Source organism: Camelina sativa, chromosome 10, assembly GCF_030686135.1.
Source record: "Camelina sativa cultivar CO46 ecotype springtype chromosome 10, ASM3068613v1".
Taxonomy (NCBI): Eukaryota; Viridiplantae; Streptophyta; class Magnoliopsida; order Brassicales; family Brassicaceae; genus Camelina; species Camelina sativa.
In genome coordinates, this window is record NC_141889.1 from 794,866 (window position 1) to 807,171 (window position 12,306).

At 34.7% G+C, this 12,306-nt stretch overlaps 4 protein-coding genes across 4 annotated transcripts; 3 read left to right on the top strand and 1 right to left on the bottom strand.

Annotated features, from left to right (window-relative positions):
* Positions 1 to 646: 646 nt before the first annotated feature.
* LOC104716278 (ubiquitin carboxyl-terminal hydrolase 3) lies at positions 647 to 3,481 on the bottom strand. Its single transcript, XM_010433670.3, has 6 exons — positions 3,068 to 3,481; positions 2,510 to 2,626; positions 2,080 to 2,178; positions 1,766 to 1,963; positions 1,482 to 1,663; positions 647 to 1,284 (listed from the first exon to the last, which is right to left on the bottom strand). The coding sequence occupies exons 1-6, from the start codon at positions 3,182 to 3,184 to the stop codon at positions 882 to 884; spliced, it is 1,116 nt and encodes a 371-aa protein (XP_010431972.1). The 5' UTR covers positions 3,185 to 3,481; the 3' UTR covers positions 647 to 881.
* Positions 3,482 to 4,193: 712 nt separating this feature from the next.
* LOC109126992 (defensin-like protein 75) lies at positions 4,194 to 4,806 on the top strand. The gene is made up of 2 exons (XM_019231031.2): positions 4,194 to 4,327; positions 4,516 to 4,806. The coding sequence occupies exons 1-2, from the start codon at positions 4,261 to 4,263 to the stop codon at positions 4,698 to 4,700; spliced, it is 252 nt and encodes an 83-aa protein (XP_019086576.1). The 5' UTR covers positions 4,194 to 4,260; the 3' UTR covers positions 4,701 to 4,806.
* Positions 4,807 to 4,828: 22 nt separating this feature from the next.
* On the top strand, positions 4,829 to 6,541 carry LOC104716279 (tubulin-folding cofactor C). Its single transcript, XM_010433671.3, has one exon. It carries the CDS (start codon positions 5,138 to 5,140, stop codon positions 6,251 to 6,253), a length of 1,116 nt encoding a protein of 371 aa, XP_010431973.1. The 5' UTR covers positions 4,829 to 5,137; the 3' UTR covers positions 6,254 to 6,541.
* A 627-nt stretch (positions 6,542 to 7,168) lies between these two features.
* On the top strand, positions 7,169 to 9,295 carry LOC104716280 (adenylyl-sulfate kinase 2, chloroplastic). Its single transcript, XM_010433672.3, has 6 exons — positions 7,169 to 7,742; positions 7,871 to 8,167; positions 8,284 to 8,402; positions 8,517 to 8,601; positions 8,707 to 8,753; positions 8,858 to 9,295. Exons 1-6 carry the CDS (start codon positions 7,523 to 7,525, stop codon positions 8,957 to 8,959), a joined length of 870 nt encoding a protein of 289 aa, XP_010431974.1. The 5' UTR covers positions 7,169 to 7,522; the 3' UTR covers positions 8,960 to 9,295.
* The last annotated feature ends 3,011 nt before the right edge of the window (positions 9,296 to 12,306 follow it).

The following is a 12,306-nucleotide window of genomic DNA, read 5'->3' on the forward strand; positions in this document are numbered from 1 at the left end:
CCAGGCTTTAATAAAATCATTTACTCTTGTTATTAGTAAGTAAGTAAAATTATATATTTATCAGTTTTATACTTTTATAAATTATATATTCTTAATAACTTGGTTTGGGAGGTATTATTCTTAATAACTTGGTTTGTTGAATCAGAAAAAAGGAAAACATTTATGTTTTGAGAAAAAAAGCACACAGCTCACGGGTGATCCAAGCCTTTCTGTCTGTATCTTCTTCGTCAACTTCTCCCGTGAACTTTCTTTTCTGTTTTGTTTTGTCTCTCTTTTTTTTTCTTCTTTTTTTCTTGTAGGAATATTTATATTTACTTGTTTGTTTGTTTATATAGCTTTATTATTCTCACGACAAAAGTGATTATCGCCGGGTCCTAAATATCTTTATCAGCCCAATTGTTCTTAATGGGCCGTATTTAAAAATTATCTGACATATTCCATCGTACTCATACAGTCAGTACTAATAACAATTTTGTAGTCTGTTTTGTTTGTGAATTCAAAGACGAAACTAATACAAAACTTTAGACAACTTTGAGACCATATAAAAAAATAAAAAAAAGAGGTAACCCAATGTAAATTCAACAATATTGTAAACCTTCTTCCATGCTTTTTTACTTTGACTGAAAAAGATGCAAAAGACAAGGAGTTATTTGCCATAAACTGTACATGGCCTTTCAAAGTATACAAATTTCAGTTAAAAACTTTTCCAATTTTTAAGCTCACCAAGTAAGTATCTTTGGGAGAGATAAGACAGAAAGAAAACCAAAAAAAAAAAGTTACTGTCAATTGAGTTGACATTTTAAGACAAGCATATACCCATTACTAATAGTTAAAGAAAGAAAAACGAAGAGAGTCCCTTTTTGCTGCTTTCTCAGCTTTTTTTACTTGGTCGGTCCAAGGCTCTCATAGAACAAGATGTAACCATGATCAGTATTGCTCGAATACTCCTGAGACGATCCAAAGAACGTTTGAACAGCTGATTCTTCAATCATCTCAACATTCTCATCATCAAAGAATAGCCAATGGTTGTGGCTTTTCACAAGGCTCACGTAATGACCATGGTTTGGTCCACTTCCGACATGAACCACCACTGCAAACAGAGAGTACTCCACATCTGCATAGGGTTCCACCGTGTTGCTCAGTTTTAGCTCCAGAGGGAAGACGACTCGATATGAGAGCTTCTTATAGCGGCCTAGCTGTTCGATGTATTTGAATCGTTTTAGATGGATGACTAAGATGTGTGGCGGCTTCTTGATCTTCATCCTCTTTTGTGCTTCTTGTAAGCTGCAATAACAAACATAAAAGAATCGGGATTTGGTCAGCGCTATGAAATTGCCATTGCACCTAATAAATCATACAGATCAGCCATTGAAAGGAATACAAGAGCTCAAAGACTAATATTTAGTTGCAGCTATTAAAAGCAAAGCTGAAGAATTTAACTATGAAAAGCAATGGGGTCAGACTAAAAACCAACACCTTACCTGCAGCATTTGTCACAGAAGAATTTGTCTTCAGCGTGAAGAGTCTCTGTAGAGCTGAAGTTTTTCAAACAGCTAGTTATCGAACTGTTCTGTTCGATATCAAGGCTTAGGTCTAGGAATGTTTCGTCTCTTGCAGTCACTGTTTCACATCGCAGACACCTTGTCTCGTTGGTAAGTATGCCCTGTGTATATTATCCGGAATAATTTATATTAAAACAAAAATGTACTACAAAGTCAAACCTTAGAAGGAAACATGATGAGCTTTGTCATTGAAAATAACTGACCTGGAAAATATTGTGCACCCAAGTAACAATAGGCTCTTTGTGCACAACACCATTTGCCTGAGGAACTTTCAGTCCGTTTGCAATCTTTTCGGGAGATGATGATGGTGAGGTTTCATGTTCGGGTTTTGACGCTTTTGCCTCTTTCTCCAGTATGTCAACAACTTCATTCAGCAAATAATTCAGGAATTCATGTGCATCCTACATGAGAGTAAAATGGCCAGTTCAATCAAATATGCATAGTATTAGTATATTGCTTTTCTCACATGTACAGTAAAAAAAATGCTAGAAAAGATGAAGAAAATTTCAAAGATCACCTGGTGCATATAACTCCGGAACAGCTCATTCTGTTTCTTCAACCTCTGTACAAATCGCTTAGGCGCAATAACACCAGTTTTCTTCTTCTGGGAACTTATCTACAGAAAGAATTACAATGATTAAACTTAAGATAGCACTTTTGTTTCCTGCAGAAATGAATGGGCACAGGACAATCAAATAGATGATGATTGACAGGATATGACATACTAAGCCCTCCATCAAGCACTTTTTTAGATTAACGAAGATACCTAACAAAAGACAAAGTATCGAGTTCCAGTTATCCCTACGACATTTACAAGTGACTTGATCCATATATAATGTCAAGGTGAGAATCAAGTAAACCAAGCTTGCACAAGAGAAATATTATCAGCCAAGGAGAGATGGTCATTTGAGTTAAACAAGACCGTTTGAAGTTATGTATACAAATACCTGAGAAAATAAGTCTGCCAGGCAAGTCATAAGATTCTCTTCAGCATCGGCAACGCTTTTATTACTGGTATAGTATTCGAGCAATTGTTCACGAAAGGGAACACAGAAATAAAGAGCCTGCACAAGGAATAGAGGAGATTCATCACATCAAGGATTCTAGTAGCCAATGATAAAATTTAATTTTCTCCAGTCCAGAGAGAACTCTTCCATATACATAGCGCACACACACAGGTATATCTTAAAAAACAATAGAGAGAGGATACACAATTGCAAATACAAGAGTACTTATAACAAAGTACTAAATGCTCTCACTACACACCCTAACACCCTTCTTAAGCATAGATTCGCAAAAAAATGTAAAGCCTAACTCCAATTTGAAAGAGCGAAGAATAATTCCGAGACAATCTGAATGCAACCAAACCAAATTTTAACCTTTTGAAACGAATTGGACAAAGTAAGGTCAAACCATGATACGATTCTAATCGGTCTAATGTACTGGAATTGAACAAACCCAGAAGGAAGAAATCGTCAAAGGAACGTAAAGAGGGAAGTAAGGACCTGCAAAACGCTGTTGCAGTAGCAAGTGTTTCCGAAATTCTCGAATCCGAAGTAACGTTCACCTTCGGGGAACTGGTCGCCGAGAGCTTTCTCGAGTTTGGAGCCCGCGGCGCCCATTAGCCCTAGAACTAGCTTCCGTATCACCGTTTTTTTCTGATCCCTGACTCGCCCGATTCTCTCTCTATCAAAGCCCCCACGGAGTATTATTCTCTCTTTTACGCTTATTAGCCTCTCTCTCTCTCTCTCTCTCTCTGCGATTGTCCGATTCGATTCGATCCGATAATTTCAGATTTCTTCTCTCTTTAGTGCGAAGAGAAGAGGATCGACGACGATAAATATTTAATTTTATTCTCTCTTTTTATTTATTTTTTAATTAATAAAAAGCGAAGCAACGAAGGAAGATGTGAAAAAAGAAGAAAAAAAAAGAGTTTGATGTCAAATATTGCATATTACTCCTCCAAATTTGTAATCTTTACGGAAAATGAACTCCAATTTCTAAAGTATTAGTAGTATGATCAAAATTCTCGAATCCAACCGAACCAAACCTGTATAATATATAACCCAGTATGTAAAACCGAACCAAACTAACTCCAATGCAGTTAAAAAAGCTAATATATTTATAATGTGTATTTGAAATATTTATTTAGAAATTGTATATGAAAAACGTACAATCTATACTAAAAACCAGTTAGCTATTGTTGTTTATAAATATGCCTTAACTAATTATACTTCAACAAAAAAAACCTTTTTAACAATATTTCAATATTTTTTTTTTCAGTTTTAACTTATATAATCAATTTATTATGTTGACCAAGATATGTTTGAATATTTTGTAATATATTTCCTTATAGATAGTCAAAGTCTTATATCATTATTAGCATTTTAAAACAAATTTGCTATATGCTCAAATAAAATTTACATATATATTCATTTTTCCCATCCTAGATTTAGGTTCCTACTAAATCAGTAGTGATAAAATTTTAGTCAAATGTGTAAGAGATCATTTACAGTCAAATATTTCAAAAAGAATTTCAAAATTGGCATTTTTAGTATTCTTTCTTTATTTATTTAGGAATTTATGTCACCAATCAAACTATAAAGACCTATTATATCTCAACAAAAGACATCAACTTCAAGACATTAGAAAATACTTACAACACGTTATCATACAAACAATAATCCAGAAAAAAAATATGGCCAAGATCATATCTTTAGCAGTTGTTGGTACCATCGCAATAATTTTGTTGTTGGTCATTGCAGGTTAATCAAGCATTCTCAATTTCTCATTATCAATATTCTCAATTTTTCAATATCAATATTCTCAATTATTCGAAATACTTTCTTAGCAATGTTAAAGCTTATTTCTAATTATTTTACAATAATGTTTTTTTTTTGTCGTAGTACACATTGTATTTTATTTATTTCTAACTAGATTTTTTTTTTTTTAGAACAAGCAAACGCAATCACCGTTGATGCTGATTATTATGGACCGTGCACTAACAATTGCCAACAACTTTGCATATCGAAAGGTTATACTGATTGGACTTGTGCAATTTTTAAAACTGGGACGGGTTGTTGCTGCAAACCAAGAAAGAAACAAATTTTTAAACAAGCTACTCAGTTGAACAACTAAACTGGTTTTTAGTATCATCACTAAATAATTTGTACGATCACTAAATAAGAATTTCAAATACAAAAATAATAATCCAAAGGAAATGAATCATCTTTTTTTCTTTTCACTTACTATGGTGCATACAAAATGTGTCATGTTTATTATTCGAAGTAACAAAAAGTAAAAAAAAAAAAAAAAAAACAATGGTGTATTAGATGAATCTTTTTGATTTATAAAATAATTACAACAAACCAAAACCATATAACATAGGTCAAAACATTGAACTTATCCTACCGTAGAATAATCGAGACTCTAGAATATAAAATAGTTCCGATTTTTGATTATACTCTTGATTTTGGGTTATCTTGGACCTGAGGTTACTGTCAGCACATTTGACATCATCAAGGATAAAATTGCAATATCACTGTTTTTACTTTTTATCATGCTATTTCACTGGAATGATTGAAACGGTGACGTTTAGGTCATCCTTGGTCTTAGCTTCGATTTGTAAAAACGCCGTCACAATTGGGGGTAAAACGATTATGGAAGACGACGATCCCGAAACCCTAGATCCGGCATTGCAGAAGAAGCACCATGACATGCTTGAACGCCTCTCTGCTCGTCACCAAGCTCGTAAATCCGATTCACCTGACACTTCCTCCTCCTCCTCCTCCTCCACTCTCGAATCGACTTCCTCGTTTCTCGCCAAATTCTCCGACGCCAAGCGATCCATCGAGTCTCGAATCGCTGAGTCACGACTCGTTTCCTCCTCCTCCTCGACGGATTCGTCAAAGCTTAAATCGGATCTTGCTGATATCTCCTTAGCGATCAACAATCTCGAGAAGCTTCTCGCTGAGAACTCGTATTTCCTTCCTTCTTACGAGGTACGATCGTCTCTGAAAATTGTATCCGATCTCAAGCAGAGCCTCGAGAGCCTCTCCGCCGAGTTAATCCCGAAGAAGAAGTTCTCGTTCAAGAGCAAATCGACGTCCAAAAAGCTTCCGGAGATTCAAAAACCCGGCGTCGTTTCACCTCCGAATCTCCCCGTACCCGTACGCGATTCTCCGGGATTGAGGAACAAGCGCGGAGAGACTCTGGTCAAAAGTTTCAAAGGCTCGTCGATCGGAGAATTCACATTGTCGGATCTCGATTCATGCCAAGTACAGTTATCAGGAACTGTTAGCGCTCTGTTTCTTCACAGGTTGAAGTATTGTAACGTCTACACAGGTCCAGTTGTTGGTTCGATTCTGATCGACGACGTACAAGATTGTGTTCTTGTGTTGGCCTCGCATCAGATCAGAATCCATTGCGCTAGGGAGAGTGATTTCTACCTGAGAGTGAGGAGTCGTCCCATCATTGAAGACAGTAATGGTGTCAGATTTGCTCCTTACTGTTTGGATTACCAAGGGATTGAGGAAGATTTGAAGACGGCAGGTTTGGATGAGGAGACTAAGAACTGGTCCAATGTGGATGATTTCCGGTGGCTTAGAGCTATACAGTCGCCGAATTGGTCAGTCTTGCCGGAAGAAGAAAGGGTTTCTTCGGTTTCCATTTCCAGTGATGCAGGTTCTTGAGTTACCAAATTACATTCTTATAAAGATTTGGTCATTTATACCAAAGAAGCACTCTCTGTTTAGCACTAAGTCTCTTTTTTTTTTGGAATATTATGATTGTGTGTTCCATTTTCATTTCCATCATGGTGAGTGAGTCTGATGATAAACCAAACGAGACAGCTTTACATATTTGCTTTATAATCTGTGATCTTGTAGTTGGTTTTTAAATATGGAGATCAATTTCTTTTGATTTTGATCTTGTGTTTAGAGAAAAGCCAATACTAAAGGTCAAAGGTGTAATTTCTGACAGTTTTTGGAGTTTACCTTACAATCTTACGATCACTATTATAATAAAAAAAAAAAAAAAAAAAAAAAAAAAAAAAAAAAGAGTAAGGCTTTAATTTAATAGTTTCCTGAATTTGTGATACTGCCATAGATAGTTGAGATAAGTCTGCCTCAAAGCTTAGTACAATTGGGCTAGAAGGCCCAATAAAGATGTAAGACCCACATAACCATGAGGGAACCGCCTGCATTGACTGTCTGACTATTCAGAACAAGTTGCTCAAACAATTAGGAGAATTGAGACAAAAGACCAAAATAAAAAAAAATAAAAAAAAAAACTGCAGTAGGAAAGTGTGTAGTGTTGAATCTGATATTGACATCATCATTAACTTTCATATGTACAAAATCCAGTCGAGCATAATTATCTGAAGTTTTAAATTTAAAACAAATAAAACCATAAAGTATGATGCAAGTAAGATGATAAAATAGTATATATAGCTTATAAATCACATGGGACTCGGAATGGGGGCATATGTTGCTAGGTTGGTAGATGGAAAAAGACATACTACTATCGTTTTCCCAAAAGATTGGCCTTCAACAGTGACCCCATGCACACATACCAAAACCACTATATTTTCTTAACTACAAATATTCAATTTAAAAAAATTAAAACACTAGTAGCTAGTAATTTTTTTTCTTCCAATACTAGTAACTTAGTTCAACTGATTAGTATTATATATAAATATAAAAATAAGGGTTTCAATGATGGAATATGGTCATGTGTTTTTTGTGGAAGAACATATGACTCTCTACTTCTCACCTGTTTTCTTACTCACTCTCTTACTCTCTCTATATACTTTCATATAAATCCTTCTTTCTTACACATAAATTTATATCTACAAAGTTTTTTTTTTCTTTCTTTTTTTTGTTGTTGTGAAATTACGTAAAAACAGCCACACACCCACCACCACCACATTCGTCTGCAAATTTCTTGATCGTCGGATTCAAATGGAAGGATTAGCTATCAGAGCATCGCGACCATCAGTTTTCTGTTCTCTTCCAGGTCTCGACGGCGATTCTCAGCGAAAACGACCTCCAAGTGACGTTTTCCTCAAGCTTCCGGCGGAGAACCGAAAAATAGTAGCCAACTCTGCTTCTTTTCATCCAATCTCCGCCGTTAACGTCTCTGCTCAAGCTTCCCTCACCGCCGATTTTCCCGCCCTTTCAGGTTCTCCATCTTCCTCTCTCTCTCTCTGTTTCGTCATAACAGATCGTTCAGTTTAAATATATATATATATATATATATATATATAAAAAAGCTGACCACTTTTTTCTACTATATGTGTTTGGGCGCAGAAACGAATCTTAAAGAGAGGAGAGTTAACGGAAAAGAGAAGGCAGAGAACATCGTATGGCACGAGAGTTCGATCTGCAGATGCGACCGACAACAACTTCTTCAACAAAAGGGTTGTGTCATTTGGATCACTGGTCTCAGCGGTTCAGGGAAAAGCACTATTGCTTGTGCACTAAGTAAAGCCTTGTTTGAAAGAGGCAAACTCACTTACACACTCGACGGCGACAATGTCCGTCACGGCCTTAACCGGGACCTCACTTTCAAATCTGAGCACCGTACCGAAAACATAAGACGAATTGGTACACGATACGTTGTATATTAAAACGATTTTTAACGTTATATATATATGGTTTATATATATTGTGGAAACTTAATTATGTTCAAACTCAATATGGTTATAATGTATATATATCAGGTGAGGTGGCTAAGTTGTTTGCTGACGTTGGCGTCATTTGTATAGCAAGTTTGATTTCTCCGTATCGGAGAGACAGAGACGCGTGCCGGTCCTTGTTACCTGAGGGCGATTTCGTCGAGGTACGCTATATACCGTTTGACTAGCTACTTTTATATAGTCCTATCCGATGATTTTACTTCTGTAAGTATATTGCATATTGATAATTATTACGAAAACTTTAAATTGTACTTTAGGTGTTCATGGACGTTCCTCTTCCTGTATGCGAGTCAAGAGACCCAAAGGGGTTGTACAAGCTTGCACGTGCCGGAAAAATCAAAGGTACTACATATATATATGTTAGACACAGTTTGGATTAGTATTAAAAAGTACAAAAAAAAGGTTAGTATTAAAAAGATACATAACTGTGGAGTTTTCTTGAACCAGGCTTCACTGGAATCGACGACCCTTACGAGGCACCACTGAATTGCGAGGTTCGTCATTTATATGTATTCAGTATACAATTAATGTAACTGAAGATTTTGGAACGTAAATTTGTATTATAAATATTTATGTATGTTTCTGTAATTTCTTACAGGTAGTACTGAAACACACAGGAGAAGACAGTTCGTGTTCGCCACGTCAGATGGCTGAGAACATCATCTCTTACCTGCAAAACAAAGGTTACCTTGAGGGATAAGTCAAAAGTCGGAAAAGAATATCAAAATAGAGAACCCAATTTGTCGAATATAATTAGAGATATATATGGCCGAATGAAGCTGAAGGATTGCTAGCTCTCCCTGCTGGTTCGATATATCAGAAGCTTGAGGCGTGATACAATGTCGTACGTCTCGCTTCGTCACACTATCATTTGTTCCCCGAATTGTACCTCGGAATTAGCCAAACGTCGGAATATTTAATAAGATAGATTTTTCTTCTTATTACCACTAAGAGTTTAATTATTTTTTCCCTCTTCTACTTATCATTAAGATTTAAAAGTTTAATTTGCTCTAATGATATCGACTGTGTTTTATAATTATAATGTGTATCGACAAAATGCATTTCGTTGTATTTAATTTATAATATTTCATAGATATAAATATTAGTGAATATTAGTGAAAAACCACGTACGGTTTATTACTGAATATGATCAATTGAAAACGCGTAATAAACTATATATAGAATAAGGTATAATAACATAGATGAATCATAATTAAGCCAGCCCAGAACTGAAAAGCCCTACAACGCACCCAGCAAAAAAAAAGTCAGAAACCCATCTCTCAAAATTGTGAAGTGAAAATCCAAAATTAAAGAGGCGTCAAGCATTCACTCAAGATATAGATGAACAGAGTAGAAGATTAATTTTGTCGCTTGATTGATACTTGAAACTACGTACAGTTAAAAAACATATATGATTTATGGATTCCGCGGTGGTTTTGTAGAGAAGGTATATACTGAGTGAATCTGTTTGAAAACTTAGGTTTTCTGAAAACCAATAATCTTTGTTCTAATTTACACACAAAAAAAAGGATGGTCTTGGTTAAAATACAATTTTTTTTTTTGTAAATGAAGGTATATATTGAGTGAATCTGTTTGAATTTTTTTGTAAATGATGGTCTTGGCTATCCTTTTTTTTTTGGTTAAAATAGTTGATAGGTTTAATAATATAAATAATATTACAACTATATCTAATAATCACATAAATATAATGAACCTATCTACGTACAGCTTTTAAAATTTAACTCTTAATCAAAAAAATGTTTATTCTAAAAGTATATATTATGTAATTTGTGAAATTTGACAGGTGAGAATTGGCGGATGGAGCACGTTTTATTTGTTTCATGCATACATATACAAAAATATAACTACCTTGGTTGGCATGACTATATGACATTAACAAAAAAAATAAACTAATAATTTAAATTAGCTATAGTCATTAAAGTGGGTATGGTGGCACTCTCCGAGTGATAGTTTGGTTTCACCGTAAGACTTCCACATGACACCCAAAAAAATATTGCAGGATAAAGTATTGGATCGAAGTTTAGAATCGGAAAATCCCAAAGAAATTTATGGAAATAATTATTGCAATCCCTAGAATATCGTGCTCGGATCTAAAGTATTTCCAAGTACACTATAATAATTCCTCTTGCAGTTTTATTTTGTCTTTGATAAAAAAAATCCCGATGAAGTTAGACTTTCATTCAAAGTCGTGGAAGACAACCAAATATTTCGTCAAGAGGTCACGCTAGAGACTCGAGAGTATTAAACTCTTTTTCTTTTCCATAATATGATTTACAGTATGATCTGAATAGTCAATACTTTAGCTCTGAGTACCAAACTTGACCTGTTAAATTACCAAAATATTTGTAATTTTAAGAAAAATATTCTATACAATATAAAAATAATACTAGATAATAGATGATTCAATATATTGAACATGACCTACAACGTCATTATTGAATTCTATTGCTCTAGTCTTGCTAACAACTATTAACTGAAAATTTCAACATCTTCAAATGCATGATAACGGGTCCATTATAAATTATTATTTCAATTACTTTTTTTTCTTCATGTTCCTATATATTATCTCAAATCTAAAGGTTACGGTTTTCACTAAGTGTCATTATGAACGTATATACTCTCTTGGTCTTTTTATATGATCGTTTAAACAAATACACACTAATTAATGACTAATTAATAGGATATTATAAGAAAGATTTTATAATACCTAGCTAGCTATTGTGACGCTTCTCACATGTATTAATTTGTGGTAAAATAATTTGAATTTGGAATTTTTGACTGAAAATTATATCAATAAATATAAGAGCTAAAAAAGTTATTTGATGCTACTTTTTGCATAAATTTGTAACAATATTATCTATTTTAAAACAAGATCTAAAAGATCATCGATCGAGAGAAAAGAGTATTTCCTGAATGAAACAAATTCATCGATCATCGATCTAAAAGGTCATAGTTCTAAGGTTTTACGTGTCAGATACATAAGAAACAAATTCAGCTGAACAGCCTGAACATGCACATAATTTTATTTTCCGATACAGAATTTTTTTTTTTTTTTTTGTTAATCCAGGTATCCCAACGCTCTCCGATAGAGCAAGAGTCCACGTATTAGCTATCGGATACCCGATAGAGCAAGGGTCCACGTGTTAGCTATCAGATCGCTTGGACTAGCCACGTGGGTGGCCAAATGGCACTCCATGTGTCGGTTCCTGGAACGCTGCAGCCCGCATGTGAATTCCATAGTGGTTGGGACTCGAATTCATGATGGCGGATATCTCAGCTGAGGGTCCTTTACCACTAGAGCTAGAAACTCCGGTTACCTCAGCCGAGGGTCCTTTACCACCGGGGCTCGATACAGAATTAATTTAGCGATTGACTACGTACTCGGAAATTAATTTGCTTCAATTACTCCTCTATTGTTTAAGGTAACCTATGAAAGAAGCAGATATTATAGACCACGTGTACTGTCTCGAATAATTATCTTGATCTTTTTTTGAGAAAAAAGTAATTATCTTGATCTCAAACCGTTAAACGTATACGTACCAACTTTAGATTTTAAACTTTGCGTCGAGAGACCGATCTATGTAAAAAAATATGAAACTACCATTATTTCATGCATGCTGATGCGTGTATACATAATATACTGTATAAACCAAAAATGTTTGATTTGTTAAAACGAAGAAGAATGCGAAAACAGGTTAAATTTTTGAGCACCTTTAAAAAAAAAGGAAAAAGACAAGCAAATATTAAATCAAAGACTTTTACATTAATCATTAATCTATTTTCTTGGTGAACTTCATTTTTTTGTTTTTTTGCTAGTGTAAAATGAAATGACGCCAAATATGTGTTCTCCTTAATTGCTTTAAATTTAGAAAAAAAAAAAAAAAAGAGGAATTGACTGAAGACTTCGTCTCGGTCATATTATCGGCAACGGCAGATCTAAAACGGCGTCGCAACATGGAAACCCAAGCCTTGATTTGTATATATTGACTATATATATAAGTAGTAGTCAGTAACTTTGACTCTTCC